The 15889-nt window shown below is 35.8% G+C and overlaps 3 protein-coding genes across 4 annotated transcripts; 2 read left to right on the plus strand and 1 right to left on the minus strand.

Annotated features, from left to right (window-relative positions):
• Nucleotides 1–472: 472 nt before the first annotated feature.
• Nucleotides 473–4605, plus strand: LOC132189471 (uncharacterized). Of its 2 annotated transcripts, XM_059604216.2 has the most exons (4): nt 473–553; nt 673–721; nt 790–1097; nt 4179–4605. In XM_059604216.2, the coding sequence occupies exons 3-4, from the start codon at nt 933–935 to the stop codon at nt 4509–4511; spliced, it is 498 nt and encodes a 165-aa protein (XP_059460199.1). In that variant the 5' UTR covers nt 473–553; nt 673–721; nt 790–932; the 3' UTR covers nt 4512–4605. The 2 variants fall into 2 exon arrangements, with proteins under 2 accessions (XP_059460199.1, XP_059460197.1); XM_059604214.2 differs by having other exon boundaries at nt 673–1097.
• A 3884-nt stretch (nt 4606–8489) lies between these two features.
• Nucleotides 8490–10237, plus strand: LOC132189921 (AAA-ATPase At3g50940). The gene is made up of 2 exons (XM_059604762.2): nt 8490–9033; nt 9111–10237. Exons 1-2 carry the CDS (start codon nt 8639–8641, stop codon nt 10153–10155), a joined length of 1440 nt encoding a protein of 479 aa, XP_059460745.2. The 5' UTR covers nt 8490–8638; the 3' UTR covers nt 10156–10237.
• Nucleotides 10238–10321: 84 nt separating this feature from the next.
• On the minus strand, nt 10322–15319 carry LOC132189920 (putative bifunctional dihydrofolate reductase-thymidylate synthase). Its single transcript, XM_059604761.2, has 12 exons — nt 15231–15319; nt 14735–14820; nt 13872–14419; nt 13417–13795; nt 13246–13290; nt 12954–13019; nt 12205–12266; nt 12047–12121; nt 11799–11964; nt 11591–11714; nt 11316–11422; nt 10322–10728 (listed from the first exon to the last, which is right to left on the minus strand). Exons 2-12 carry the CDS (start codon nt 14777–14779, stop codon nt 10618–10620), a joined length of 1728 nt encoding a protein of 575 aa, XP_059460744.2. The 5' UTR covers nt 14780–14820; nt 15231–15319; the 3' UTR covers nt 10322–10617.
• Nucleotides 15320–15889: the final 570 nt, after the last annotated feature.

A 15889-nucleotide genomic window follows, 5' to 3' on the forward strand; every position in this document is an offset into this window, starting at 1 on the left:
GAGAAAACGGGTGAGAGAAACAATAAAAAATAAAATGGTTCCCTTAAAAAGTGTTTTTACATGTAGCATTCTTTTTTTTCTTTTTTTTGCTAATCCAATCAAATATCCATTTTGCATTTTTTTGGGGCTAATTTAATGTGGAGAGTTTTTTACAAATCTGATTCGCCGTTTTAGATAAAAATACCATTTGACTATTCCATTGTAAATGCTCTTATAGGGGGTGTGAAATTAAAACACAAACTGAAATTGTTATTAGTGATTTTTATGCTTCAAGTATAATTTATTAGTTGGGTATGGGTATATTTGGTGTTGTATAATTGAAAGGACTTTTTGCATTAAATGCATATGGGATGGCGTAGGTGATCCAATCGACACTTCTGGCTGGCTTTTACTTCCATTCACCAACTAATTTTGCCAAACTGACTCAATATTTAATCTCACGTATAATCAAATGAGACAGAGAGGAGAGTAATTGATATAGCAACTTCTGATCCATCTATATATTCTCTGCAGTCGGTTGTTTCAGTCAGCCCTCCTTCCAATTATGTCAAAGGTTCCATTTATATATATATTTTTTCTGCATGTGATGTTCTTTTTGCCTGCGTAATTACTTTCTGACCTCATTCTTTTGAGGCTTCTATCTTTTCACTGACACTGTCGTACCTTTTTCAGCACATTTGGCGCGGCATAGAATTTATCATCTCTGACTTTGAGCTCTCAAGTACGTACTAACTAGTCTGACTCTTGTAGTGTCAGTGGAGTGGAAGTACTGATCTGTTCAAAGTGCAGGCAGAGGACCCTTCAAAAAGTACGGTGACAGTAATTGGGGGAAGCTGATCCTGTGACAATCATCATCAAGAAGGTCAGAAAAATTCAGAAAATCTGCATCTGGGGTAAGTGTTGCAGATTTTCTGAATTTTCTGACCTTCTTGATGAGCCCGACGGCATTGAGCACGCACGAACGGCTTCTATGGATAGACAGGATAGTGGAGGGGATCCTGATCCGGATAGACATAGACGACATCGCTTCGTCCCATAACAAAGAGATTGCTGCCGCCCAACTCTATGCGCAGCGCGTCATGACCCCGCTGCTGGGGGTAGACTCTTGACTCTCTCTCTCTTCTATTCAATGAAATCCATGTTAAGCTATTTGAATAATAAGTGGTTTAACATCATATCTGACCAGTAGTACAGAGCCAGGCTTCTGAGTTATAATCTGACTCCAGTAGTCCACTCTCACTGGGGGCGGTTTCGCCACCACTTGGCTCTTTAGAGGTGATTTTGTCATCATTAAGATGAAAACTACGTGTACTTTGTGTGATAAAAATGAATAAAAGAAAAAAAATAAACTGTTAAAATCTTAAAGGGCAAAACAGAATTTAACGCTAAAAAAAAAAAAAATCAAGGTTTCATGCTGTTGTTGAGGCAATTAGAATTGCCTTAATAAAATAAAATATTTTATGTTTGTATTGTTTTCTTGGTAATTTAAGCTGATTACGTGTGGCAATTTTTGTCCTTTCTCTTCCCCCTTCCCTTTTGCATCTTGGGCTTTGGTTCAGGAATGAGTTTATTTGGTTAAGAATGTGAATTTATCCAATTCAATAATAATAATAATAATAATTATAAAAGGTTTTGTATAGCCATTAAAGGGGCTTATCATACCAATGAAGTAGAACCATCCCCTACAATCAAAGGCATTGAGTTCTGGAATTCATGCATGCTGTGGATCTGAGAACAAAGCCTGCCACTGATTATTAATCAGGAGACAAATGCAGTCAAAAGATTGATTCTGCATATTGTATATACATGCATGCCTACATTTTGTAATTTTTACATACTTGTGCTATATGGTTTCACATGGAGACCTATTCATCGGACTTTTTAAATTTCGTTCTCGTCATATTTGATTAGAGTTCAATGAGAGAAGAGGAGAAAGTGACAGAGCAGTACTGGTTGTTCTACTTGGTGGTGAAAGCGATATATCAACTACTTCAATGCCATTTCGTCCATGCCCACATGTCCTATAAATGCAAACAGCTGGATTTCGAATAAACCATGGTGTGTAGAAACTTAGAGGGATTGACTTACTGTTTGTTTTAAGTAGACCTCCCTTTTGAAGTGAAATATTTTAACAATAAAGAACAACTCTGCAAACACCGAAATTGATTACCTTCTAAATGGATAGGTTTAAGATGGGTTTGGAGGAGCAACTGCTAGCTTATTCAAATGGTATCTTAATATAATAATATTGATATAAAAGTTCTCAGATCCTACAACTGCTAGTATTTTACTAAGCACCACGTACACACGCTTTCTTGTCTTCTTGGTTTTAATTAAACCTTAATTTTGTGGACGGTAATCATGGTCTGGTCTCATCTGCCATAGCCCATGCAAGTGTAATATATTTGGAAATCTATCCCCTTGGTATAAGTGCTCAACCTCCTTTTTCGGCCTAGTTTCAGCACTGAATGTGCCTGAGATGGCATACATGCAAGTTCTATTGGATCTTTTGGCCACTTATGGTGGCAGTGTAGCGGCAGGTTGCTGTAATTGTCGAAACTAGTTGATGCTTTAGGTTATAAGTTTTAGATGCCCTTGAAGTCAAGTATTTTGATGCAACTATGCAAGTGTGCTATTTGTGGTTTTTGATATCTGTCAAATGATCTCGTTACATTTGTTTATATTAAGGGCATTTCTTTGATTTCTGTGGAAGATCTCTAATAATAATAACATATTAATGAGCCTGTAACAGCTTGTTTAGTCACTTGTTTCAAATTTATTAAAGTTGGTTCAATTTTAGAAGGTTCTTGCCACTATATATATTTTGTTGCTTTTGAATGTAATCTCACTTGCCCACTTGCCCATAAGAATGTAATCTGGCTTGGGCTTACTAATAATTTTATAGGCAAGATGAGGTATTGTTTCTTAAAAAAACTAAGCTTTAAGGATTTTCAGTGTTTATAAACAGTTCGGCTTGAGTTAAATAATGCGAGCGGTAAGATCACCAAGAGAATATCCTAAGTCTCGTATGATTTGGAAAGCTCATGTTTCCAACTGCATTTTCAACTGCCCCCTTTCACAGAGTACACATTATAATGAGGAATTAGTACGCTGTGGTTGAGCATTTTGGAATTTTAATCAGTTTTAGAGGAATTATCTTCCGATTCAATTTGTTGCCTGCGCATGGCTGATCCATTTTCTTAATAACGACTTTCTGAGCTGTGTAAAGGTCTTTCTCTCTCTCTCTCTCTCTTACACACACACACAACATGATATATTTAATACATAGAGTTAAGCTCTGAATCCGAGCAAAAAATGTCATAAATAGGTCTTAGAAGTGGGCCAGGTTGTGCCCATTCAGCTGAATAGAGAAACTAAAGGGCATTAAATGCCTCTTGTGCCCCATTGTTTGAAACTATGTGTCATTTCAACATTATTACTTTTTTGCAAAACATCCTAGGCTAGAGAACCATAATATTATCTACATAAACTCAGATTATTGTCTACATAATCTATGAACTCTTTGTGTTATAAGTGGATTTCTTTCCTTCAGCAGCCCAAAGATAGCTTTTACTTATAGCCTTATAGGGGTGTGAAATTAATACACAAACTGAAATTGTTAGTGATTTTTATGCTTCTAGTATAATATAGTTGAGCTAGGAGTTGAGCTATGGGTATATTTGGTGTTCTATAATTGAAAGGACTTTTTTCATTAAATGCATATGGGATGGCGTAGGTGATCCAATCGACAGTACTTCTGACTGGCATTTACTTCTATTCACCAACTAATTTTGCCACACTTAATGTTTAACCTCACATATATCCAAGAACACAAGTATACCCAGCACTCTCCATTAACATATAGTCAAATGAGACAGAGAGGAGAGTAATTTATATAGCAACTTCTGATCCATCTATATTCTCTGCAGTCGGTTGTTTCAGTCCTCCTTTACTCTTAGTCTTCCAATTATGTCAAAGGTTCCATCTATATATATTTTCTGCATGTGATGTTCTTTTGGCCTGCGTGATTACTTCCTGACCTCATTCTTCTGAGGCTTCTATCTTTTCACTGACACTGCCGTACCTTTTTCAGCACATTTGGCTCGGCATAGAATTTATCATCTCTGACTCTGAGCTCTGAAGTACGTACTAACCAGTCTGACTCTTGTGTGTTGCAGAAAACTGTAGTGTCAGTGGAACTCCTCTGTTCAAAGTGCAGGCAGAAGGTGATGAAGTTAATTGCAACAATAGAAGGGATAACTTCCATTGTCCTTGACCCTTCAAAAAATACGGTGACAGTAATTGGGGAAGCTGATCCTGTGACAATCATCAAGAAGGTCAGAAAATTCAGAAAATCTGCATCAGTGGTCAGTGTCGGTCCTCCCAAAGAAGAGAAGAAGGATGAGAAGAAAGATGTCAAGGATATGATGTATGTTCCAAAGGCATGTCAAAGATGCGATGTATGGTATGTGATTGCTGAAGATTATTACAGTTATTGTTCCATTATGTAACTTAGTATTGATTGTACGTCCTGTTTTATGTATTTTCATACGTATTATAATTTGGCAAAAATAATGTCTCCTTTCATTGATAATGAAAAACCCTTCTCTTAGCTTGAACTTATATTCTCATTCTCACCCTCACTCTTCAAAGAGTAATGTCATATAAGAATTTCACACTTAACTTTAAAAGAATTAAACGATGGTATGTTTGCTAAGACATCATTTTTTCTTCTTCTCCGTTTAGTTGGGTATTTTTTATGTAAATTTTCTGTGTACTTGGCCGCATTACGCCTCCTGCCTCCTGCTAGTAGTTTAGCAGACTCTTTGTTGTTGCTACGGGGTCCAGAAGCATGAGGAGAATTTAATGATGTCTCCTAAGATTTTAAATGAAACAACAGACTTTTCAACATTTTTGTCCTACATGATTAGTGGAAGGTCGCTTTCACTGTAATGTTTCTGTACAAATGTTAAGTTTCACCTTGTCTAGAAGCTGCTAATTCTAAATAATGTTGTGAGTAGGCAGGCATGATTTGGTGTGAATTATGGATTGAGATTCGGACCGGATACAATACATTTTATTTACCAAAAAACTATTTAAAAAAATGAAGGGTTAACGGAGCCGCCGAATCACTTCTTTAGCTTAAATTGGCAGTTGGGGACGAACTACTTACTATTAATGTTTTTTTAAATAAAAAATTATCTGCACTGTTTGGATCATTTAAAAGGTATAACGTATTGATCTGAAGCTGTGAATTATCTGCTCTATCGCCAATGCCACTCTTTACAGGCACATTGCAACAGAAAAATAAAAAATATATATATATACAGGGCCGGCTCAATGGCTAGGCCATTGAGGCAGTCGCCTAGGCCTCCAGTTAGTAAGACCCAAAAAATTTTTTAATTTTATTTTAACTTAAGGCCTAATTTTTTTTTTTAAATCAGGCTCAAAATTTTTTCTTATAAAAATTTAAAAATAAGGCCCCAATATAATAAGCCCATTATAAAATAAGACTAATTAACTCAAAAAAATAAATATGCCACATCAATTTTTTTGAGCAACTAATTAAAAGTTAAACTTAAAAAAGAATGAAAATAATAATAATATTATTAAAATAAATATTATTTAATTAATATTTAAATATTAAAAAAAATAAGGCCCAACTTCAAAATTTCGCTTAAGACCCCAAATATATTGAGCCGGCCCTTCATATATATATATATATATATATATATATATATATATTGAAAAAGAAAGGGAGTCATTGATGAGGTGCCATGACTTTTAAGTGTCGTAGAAACGGGGGAAATAAAAAAAAAAAAAAAAAAAAAAAAACTTCGCGGCCACAAATTAATATATGATGGAACTTAAGGAAAATGTGTGTCTTTTTTTAATTAAATTTATTTTGAAAGCCAACTGTTATGGTACGGTGGTTATCTTTTTCTTTTGGCCTTCACTGGAGGGGTTGAGTTTGGTGACCAGGGGTTTACTCCCAGTTGGAAGGAGTAAGTGTAGTTTCTTACGTTGCAAGCCCGTCTGAAATTTTTCTGACCGATGTGATGTCCCCAACAACTGCCCATTCTAATCAGGGGAAGGGGAAGGAAAAAAAAAAAAAAAAAAAAACAAATCACACGAGAAAAATTTTAAGTGTTTTGTTAATCCAAATCCTTCACGGCTACTATTCTCCTGGAATTAAACGATGATAAGAAAGTAATAAGTACAATTAAGATAATTGAAGAGAAAATTGTGGATTAGTACAAACTCACACAACAATTTAGATGAATTCCAAGTGGTATAACATGGGTAAAAACAATTAAGCAACAAAATTTGACGTACAAATTTAATTATTTAGTGATTGACATAATAAATGTTACAAAAAATATTAAGTCAATGTGTGAAAAATTATAATACCCCAATTAATACTCGTCGTAAAAATCCTTGATGAATAACACACTAATAATAAAAAATATAGCAATAATCATAACAACTATTATAATTAAATAGTTGAGACATCTAACATCAGGGAAGGAACTACATAAAGGTTGGGGCCATGAAGAACTGACAATTTTTGATATGATTCGCAAATCTAACACGAAAGTAGTGGGTTAAGGTAAATAAGTTTTACCCGTTTAATTAAATGGGTCAGATTAAGGTTGACCTATATGATCTTATACCCAAGCATGATGCCTCGATATAACCCGAATACGAATTGCCACCCTTAAGGCCATAGTCTCCCTAGGTTTTTAAATTTTCTCTTAATTTTTTTTTTAAAAGTTATATATATAGGCTTAAAAATTAGGTTTGACCTCTATTAAAATTAGACTTGACATTTCATTCATACTTTGACCCCTCCTGAATGAAAGTTTTTTATTCCACTCCTATTTGACATCATCCTATCATTAGGGTTTGCATGGACATGACATGCCATAATACACAAATACAAACGGGACATTATCTCAATCTTAACCAACAACAACTGTTGTGGGGTGGTGCATGATCTTTTCGTCTCTCTTTTGGTTGGAAATAAAATAAAACTTAGAGGTTATGTTGTGTACAGATTTCCGGATCGCCGACCAATCACTATTTGTTTATTTGAGATATTAATAAAAAGGATAATATAATACTTGAGTTGTCCGTCTTATCAGTGAATCAAAGAGACTCAAAAATGATGGTCACGCATTCGATTATCATCATCGCTTTTAAACAGCTATACATCTATACATACCTGCTTTTCGTTTGATCACGTCAACGAATTTAATGATTCACTTTTCATTTTTTGTAAAATCCTTGACAATTCCGCAACTTTATGAAGGATAATTTTGTTTTATTTTTTTTATTTAAAAAGGTAAAATTAATTTTAAGTATTATTAAAGAAAGTATCAAGCATGTTTGAAAATTCAATAAAAAGGGTTAAGTTATCATGGATCAAGATTTTTTTTATTTCCTTTTGAGGGGTAGCTTAATCAGCTAGGAACTATGTCTCATGAAGCCGAAGGTTACTAATTCAAATCTTTATTTTTCTTCCTTTGTGCGGACATGTTAAAATAAATAATATTTATTTTATGGACAATATTAGTTTTCAGTATTAACTATCACAGATCTGACTCAATTTTCTAAAGGTTTGGCCCAAAAGGTAAAAACAGCTATTGGATTGCCACATATTAGTAAAGAAGTAAATAGGCTTCTGAATGGAAAGGAAAGCCCATTTTAGTAAAGAGTGAGACACCTGGCCCGGGTTATGGGTGGGCATTTTGGGCTTCTGAAGAGAGAAGGATTCTAGTTCCTAATTCTTTGAACTTCTAAAAAAAAGAAAAAAAAATGGTTCACATACTCCTTTCAAACTATCACTCAATTGACAATGTTTATCTAAACTTTCAATCGAGACCATGTCCCCTCCCAAACTATCAAAAATTATCAATGCTCTCCCCAATGACAAAATTACCCTTAGTAAAATAAAAACAAAAAATACTAAAACTTTTAGAAAAAAACCTAAAACTAAAATAAATAAATAAATCCAAAGGGTAGTAAATTTAATATTTTTTTTTTTAAAAAAAAAAATCCTTTTTATAAGAAAAAAATAAAATAAAAATTTTGATTTTTTGGTTATTAAAATTAAAAAAATTTTGTTTTGTTATATAAATTTTTTTAAATAAAATTTTCCGTTTTAAAAAAATTAACAATTTTCGTTTTCTAAAATAAAACTAAAAAAATGCTTTTTTTTTGTCTTTTTAAATAAAAATTTCCCTTTTTTTTTTTAACAAAAATTCTTTTAAAAAAAATTCGTTTTTTTTTTTAAAAAAAAAAAAAATTTGTTTCTGAAAAAATAAAAAAATTATTATTATTTTTTGAATTTATACGAGTATTTATGTCTTATTGAAAAATATATAGAGGTATTTTTATATTTTTGTTAGTCTTAAGAAAAATATTGACAATATTTTGATAGTTTTGAAAATATTAATTTGAGAGAGTACTTAGAATTTACCGAGAAAGAGACTTCTATAATGTTCGTCAGTCTCATCCTCGAATTCCCTCAGTTTCGTTCTGCCCAAGCAAAGCAAAGCCAAAACCCTCTAAAACCGTCACAGCGCTCGCAACTAGCCAAGGGCAAGGGAGCCAATGTTTGTGCTCACTAGAGACCATGGCCTCCTCCAAACCGGCGCCGGTCGATCAAATCCTCCACAACTTCAAGGCTTTCCAAATCTCAATGTTGTGCTCGCCGGAGACCATAGCCTCCTCCAAAACCATTCTCTCAGTAGCCGCCACGCTCACCGCCTCAGCCGTTCTCTTCCGAAACATCGCATACGATCTCGTCCCCGAAACTCTCCAAGGCTACTTCCACTCGCGCCTTCACAAACTCACCACCTGTTTGTCTTCCCAGCTCACTGTCGTCATTGACGAATCCGATGGGCTCACCCCAAACCAGATGTTCGAGGCCGCCAACCTTTATTTGGGTGCAAAGCTTTCGCCATTGACGCAAAGAATCAAGGTCCATAAGCCAGAGAAAGAGAAGGAGCTAGCTGTAACAATTGACAGGTATTAATTAATCACTGCTTAAATTATTACTTGTCCCAATGGAAAATGGTTAATTTGATTATTTAATTTATATTAAGGGGCCAAGAAATGGAGGATGTCTATAAGGGTATGAAACTCAGGTGGGTTTTGGTGTCTTCACCCATTGACAAGCCGGTTTCAGATAGAAAGAGCAACCGATCAGACGCATTTTCAAGATCTGAGGCAAGACGGTTTGAGCTAAGTTTTCACAAGAAGCATAGAAACAGAGTGCTCAGCTCTTACTTACCCTACATTCTACAGCAAGCAAAAGCGATAAGAGAAGAAAGAAAGACAGTGAAGCTTCATACCATTGACTACAATGGAACCGACTATTGGAGCGCCATCAACCTTGACCATCCGGCAACTTTTGGTACAATGGCTATGGACCCAGAAATAAAGAAGGCCCTGATCGAGGATCTTGACAGGTTTACAGGAAGAAAGGAGTACTATAGGAGAGTAGGGAAAGCATGGAAACGTGGGTATTTGTTGTATGGACCGCCCGGTACCGGAAAGTCAAGCTTAGTTGCAGCCATGGCTAATTATCTCAAGTTTGACATCTACGACATGGATTTGAGGGAGATTCAGTGCAATTCCGATCTACGGCGGCTATTGATCGGCACGGGGAGTCGATCAATATTGGTAATAGAGGACATTGATTGTTCGGCCGAGTTGCAGAATCGGGAATTGGCTAATGAAGCCAAATCTGTAGAGGATGACAAGGTTACGCTCTCAGGTCTGTTGAATTTCATTGATGGGTTGTGGTCGAGCTGTGGAGATGAGCGAATCATTGTGTTTACGACGAACCACAAAGATCGTCTCGATCCAGCTCTACTGAGGCCTGGGCGTATGGACGTGCACCTCCACATGTCATATTGCTCGTTCAGCGGCTTCAAGACATTAGCATCTAATTACTTGCAAATTCAGCAGCACCCATCGTTTGAAGACATTGAAGAATCCTTGGAGAAGGCCGAGGCAACGCCTGCTGAAATTGCACGAGAGTTGATGAAGAGCGACAATGTGGAAGTTGCTCTACAGGGGCTTATCAAGTTCCTACAAAGCAAGGAAGAAAATCTGGTGGCGTCGTGGACTAATGACTTGAGTTGAATTCATATTATCAAGAATTTCTATTATCTAAGTTTTGACATTATATACACATGCTACATTTGCTTGCGTCATATTCATATTATAGTGGTATAAATTGATGTGACAATCTACGTCAACTATAATTAAATTTAATTGTTACTTGCAACATGTCGGTTTGTAAATGAACAACTCTCGTTATAGAGAGCATACCTATAAAAGCAAACAAGTAACTGCTATTGACAATGCCTTGTCTACGAGATATCCAGCTCAAAACTATACCAAATTGTCACCAAAAAGGCATAAAACTTGTTTTCCAAAAAAAAAAAAAAAAAAAAGGAAGGTTATGAAATGGACACATGTTACGGATTTAATTCAGCCAATTTAACTGATACAATAGTAGGAACTAGGAACCTCTCAAGTTAGCATAGGCGTAGAGGGGAAAAAAAAACTAGCCAAATGCCATTGTGCTTCCATTTGAAAGCTCTATACTGCCATTTTCATTTCTATCTTCTGGTGTGGATCATAACCTATAAGTTTAAAGTCAGCTGCCACAAATGAATCTATATCCTTCTTGTCTGGATTGATCTTCAAAATCTGCATAGCATGGGTAAGAGAACACATTTGTCAAAGACAGGCAACAAGAAAAGTTGATAAAAAGGTATAGAAGAGAAGATTGATAAAAATCCTCCCGCAGTGGCATATTTTTCATGTGTCACATGTTTTTGGTCTAGACGCACACCAAATGTCATTCAAATTTTGCATACTTTGCCAAAAAGGAGGGGAAAAGAATCCTCAAAGTATGTGGCACTAGACATTCGGGGAGTTCTTAGCACAATCTCCCTCCTTCTGCAAAACACTACCTCACAGACCAGCCTTAAAGAGTTCGAGAGATCAACAAAGGAAAGGCCACTTTATAACCAGAAAAAAGTTTAAACTATCTTTTCATATGTACAAAATAAGATAAGATAGGTATTCCTTTCTATGGCATTCAAAAAGAGCTTATAACCAGAAAAAGAGAGCATCACAAAAAGGGCAAGCCAAGGACTGGATAAGCTCTGTTAAAGGTTGTCTACATTACAGAGTATAATTCTATATTTATGCCAAAAGAGTACTTAGGTAATCTAACATCATAAACATCCATCATATGCAACCGGCAATTTTCTATATGTTGTTCTACTCACAGGAAAAGGTTTGGGAAGTTTTTGAAGCTGCTCCTGCAGAGGCTTGATATGAGTGTTATAAACATGAGCATCCCCAATTACGTGGATGAAATCACCAGGAGTGAGGCCTGTAATGGCAAATTAACATTGTAAAGAAAAAAAATCTAAACAAGGTTCCACAAATAAGGTGATCAATGGCAATGAGAAAATGAGACATACAACTAAGAAAATTATGACAATAAAATTGTTAGTTCTATCAAAACTTTCACATTTCTGATACTGAAATGAATGCCTACCACAAACATGAGCGATCATACATGTCAATAAAGCATAAGATGCAATGTTAAATGGAACCCCAAGACCCATATCAGCAGACCGCTGATACATTTGGCAGGATAGCTCCCCATTGGCTACGTAAAACTGCAAGAAAGACAAACATTAAAATTGAAGATTATCATAATAAAACAACAAAAAAATGAAAATTAAAGAAAAATAACAGGTCACCTGGGCGAACATGTGACAAGGGGGAAGTGCCATCAACTTAAGATCTGATGGATTCCATGCTGAGAGGATAATCCGCCTGTCATCTGGTCTATTCTTAATCTTGTTAATAACATCAGACAACTGATCAAATCCTTGGCCCGTGTAGTCAGCATGCATGTTGGTATATCTGCAAAATGGTACATTATGAAAGGATGACTAAAGGTTGAAACAAAAGTTACAATTTCTTTAGGTAAATGCTAGCCACTGACCTAGCGCCAAAGTGTCTCCACTGGAAGCCATATATGGGTCCCAAATCACCCTCTTTCCTATCTGACAAACCAATACTAAAGAAATAGATATATACTAGTTAGATTTGCATATGCAGAGTAATTCTATGGAAAACCAGATTCTTATAGCCAGTAATTGCCTGTCAAGGTAGTCTCTGGATGCATTTCCATCCCATATATGTATGTCTTTCTCCTGTAGAACCTATTGGCAATAACATCTTTCTTAAAACCCATTTCGACCTTCAATATATTATAAATTCACAAAAGATTTAGCATCTTCAGCACTTAAGTCTTTCTACAAACAAAAATAGTACAACAAATTAAAAAGAGAATGAAATATGCACTGTCAGTAGACCAACATCCACATAATGCATAAAACCAGCATCATGACCCAAACTCAGTTACATAGGGAACTTTTGAATGTATATAAACTTCCACAAAAGGACTGCCATTACTACTTTAAGCATATGTCTTTATTGAGACAGACACAAATCAATGTATAAACCCAATACCTAAGATTACACGTCAGATAGATATAAAAGGTTTGAAAGACAATAGAATTACATTATTTAACCATTTTGACCAAAAAAAAAAATTCCTTTAGAAAAAAAATGCATGTTCTGAAAGATTGAAGAATACCATAAATCAGATGCTACAAATAACTAGATCTGAGAAAATCTAGATATAGATTTAGAATCAACATTAAACAAATAGTACTAGAAAAGATAAGCAGTTGTAAGAATATTCCAACAGTAAAAAATATTAGCCTTTTCCATTTTCCTTTTACACGAAGCAGATGTTAGCTCATTTGCATTGTTTCAGGTGTGTGATCGAAAAAAAAACAGGAAGAAGAAGCAGACCAAAGTTTCTACTATGATTGAACAATTACCTTTGCATTTGTTGAACCACTGATAAACCACAACAGTTCTTCAACAACACCTCGCCAAAATACTCTCTAGCAACTCAGAAAACAAAAAACCATAAGTACCAGCACTAAAAAACATAGATGACAAATTTTTTAGAAAGGGCTAGAAATTTTTAACGACCTAAAGGGATTTGATGACAGGTATGCTTCTCCAAAATGCCAAAACATGATCAGAAGTTGCAGAAAAGACAACTCATTACCAAACAAAAATAGAACACATCTAAAATTGAGAAGCAATTCAGAAGAGAATTCGTACCTTAGTTGTAAGAAGTGGAAAAGATCTGCGGAGATTGAACCGCATCTGTGAAGGGTACACGTATTAGATAGTGGAAATGCTTATTCGTAAGCCAATGTTGAAGTATGAATAAAATGAGTACAATCAGAATGAAAACACAAAGATATGTAGGTAATCTAAGTTTCATACTACCTGGCAACCAAATTTTGATAAAGTTCCGGTCCCTGTCCTGTCATCTTTCTGAGTGCCACTTGAGATAATTTCTTGAACCAGTTTAAGATACATATACTCATCATGTCTCTCAAAGATCATCTTTGGCAGGAAGGTAAATCTTTCCACCTCAAACTTATTTGAACATTCATTTCTTGAAGCATGGGCTTCAACTGTGGAACTTCTTACACGAACATAACTCACAAAAGAATATCGAATATTATTTTCCACAAAAGGTGGGGATGAGTACCATGGCTGAAAGACGGAGAAATTGATTGTGGGAATGAAAGTGTCGCATTCAATGCTTGTCTCAATTTCAGTAATGTGGATGGCAGCACACTGTGGAGCGTTGAGTGCTTCCCTGCACCAAAAACCATCAATATCTATCTTATCAGTAAGTTACAGTTTTGTGATTTATACATAGAGCAACAAGTTACCTAAGTATCTGGCCACCTCCAATAACAAATACTTTCTCTATTGACGAAGAATAAGGAGATTCTGCCAATAATTTTAAAGCTGAAGGAATGCTTCCACATATTACAACATTTTCAGCAGTTGCAATATCAAAACTCCCAGAACGAGTCAGCACAACATTCAGGCGAACGGGTAAAGGACGATACTCAAGGGGGATACTTTCCCATGTCTTCCTACCCATTACTACTGCATTCTTTTTCCCAGGATCTGAAGTAGTCATCGTGAGCTCCTTGAAAAATTTGAGGTCAGAAGGCAACTTCCATGGTAACTTTCCATCCTTCCCAATACCCATTTCATGAGTAGCAGCCACCACAACTTGGAAAGTCCTCCGAGGACCAGCATCCACATCCACATCACTGTTAGAAAAACTCGTTGGAATCCCACTAGCCATGACAGAAAATCTTGGGTAATATCTGTACTTCTCAGTCACACTCAAGACTCCAGATAAGAGTGAGGATGCAGACACAGAAGCGAGATTAAGGGAGCAACTATTTAAGGAACTCAGTAGAACCTGTTAGCAATGAGTATAAAAATGGTAACCACATAACTTAAATAAAACAATCGTAAGTTTATAATGAAGCTCAAATACATCACAAGCTGAAATCAGAAAGGGAGATAAAAGAACAAGAGCCTGTTAGTAACTTAGTATTAGGTATGGAACAAGGGAAAAAGAATTTTGGGGCAACCGGCAAGCTAGGGAGAAAGTTAAATTAAGAAATGTTATTTCCAATAAAAATTGAAATCCACGGTTTATCCTTTGTTGCAAATTGAAATAACAGCTCTCGTCTTAGATAGTCCCAGAAAACATAAGTGCACAGAACGGCACCTTGGAAAAAGATATGTTCCTCACAGCATAATATTGCATCAGCATCTAGACATCTGCCGAAGTTAACCGGATTAACTCATCTGTGCCTGGAAAGAGAAAAGCCTATTCCTGTAACTCTATATTCCAACAGCATTCGGAAAGAAACAACCACCAGAACTTAAACATAATATGAAAACCTAATATCGTGTACAGCTATGAGCTCATCACCATATTCGAAGCAAAATTGGCCAAGAAATACAATGAGCAGAAATTCTAACAGATATAGCGCCATTGTAGCTTGTTTACGACAGAATATCCATAATACAGAAAAAGAAAAGACTCGTTCGGCCACTTTTGCTTAGATTTGTAAAAATTAAACATCTATAATAACCATATTGGCATGCTTATTGCTTCTCATCAGAAGGTCAAGCAATGCCTAGATTAAGATAAAGGCAGGTTAAGCTACAGACCTCAAACACAAAAGCGAAAATTGACGAAAGATGGGAAATTTTCTTACCTGGTGTGCGATGATTGATTGATTTCAATATCACGATAATGTGGAGAGGGAACTTGCTTCGGTTATTTTCAAAATGCAGAGGGAGCCGAGGGTAATGACTAATGTGCAGCGCGCACGGAATTTTTTTTTTTTTTTTTTTTTACGTGAATATCCATGTGCCCATGCCCCATGAGAAGCCTGACGGGCCGCCTTTCGGGCCAGCCCAGCCCAAATAAAAAAAGGACAGGTCGAATGAAATAAGCCCATGATGCTTTCTGCGCCCGACCCGTTTTCACGTAGGTCGAAATGTTTTAAGATCAGGTATACAGGTACTAGCCTTCGCGTACTTCCAAAAAAAAAAAAAAAAAAAAAAAAAGAATTCCCTTGGGCATTATCTTCAGGAAAGCCTTATTACGGATGAGAATTAGCTACGACTTGCTGACCGAATTCACTGTTTTTTGTTAAAAAAATATATATTAACCAGGTTTTTAGTGCTATTTAAACACGTGAAAAATCTTGGGCATTATCCTCAACATACTAATCGAATTCAATTTGAACAGCTCCCAAAAAGAAGATAGGTGCAGAGTTCATTTGCCCTAAAGCCCTATACTTTAAGTTGTTAAGGCAAATGGGCTCGCACTTCCCGTCTTTGTAAAAGTTGGAATTGCAGCCAATTCTTA

Source organism: Corylus avellana, chromosome 9, assembly GCF_965113065.1.
Source record: "Corylus avellana chromosome 9, dhCorAvel1.hap1.2, whole genome shotgun sequence".
NCBI classification, from domain to species: Eukaryota; Viridiplantae; Streptophyta; class Magnoliopsida; order Fagales; family Betulaceae; genus Corylus; species Corylus avellana.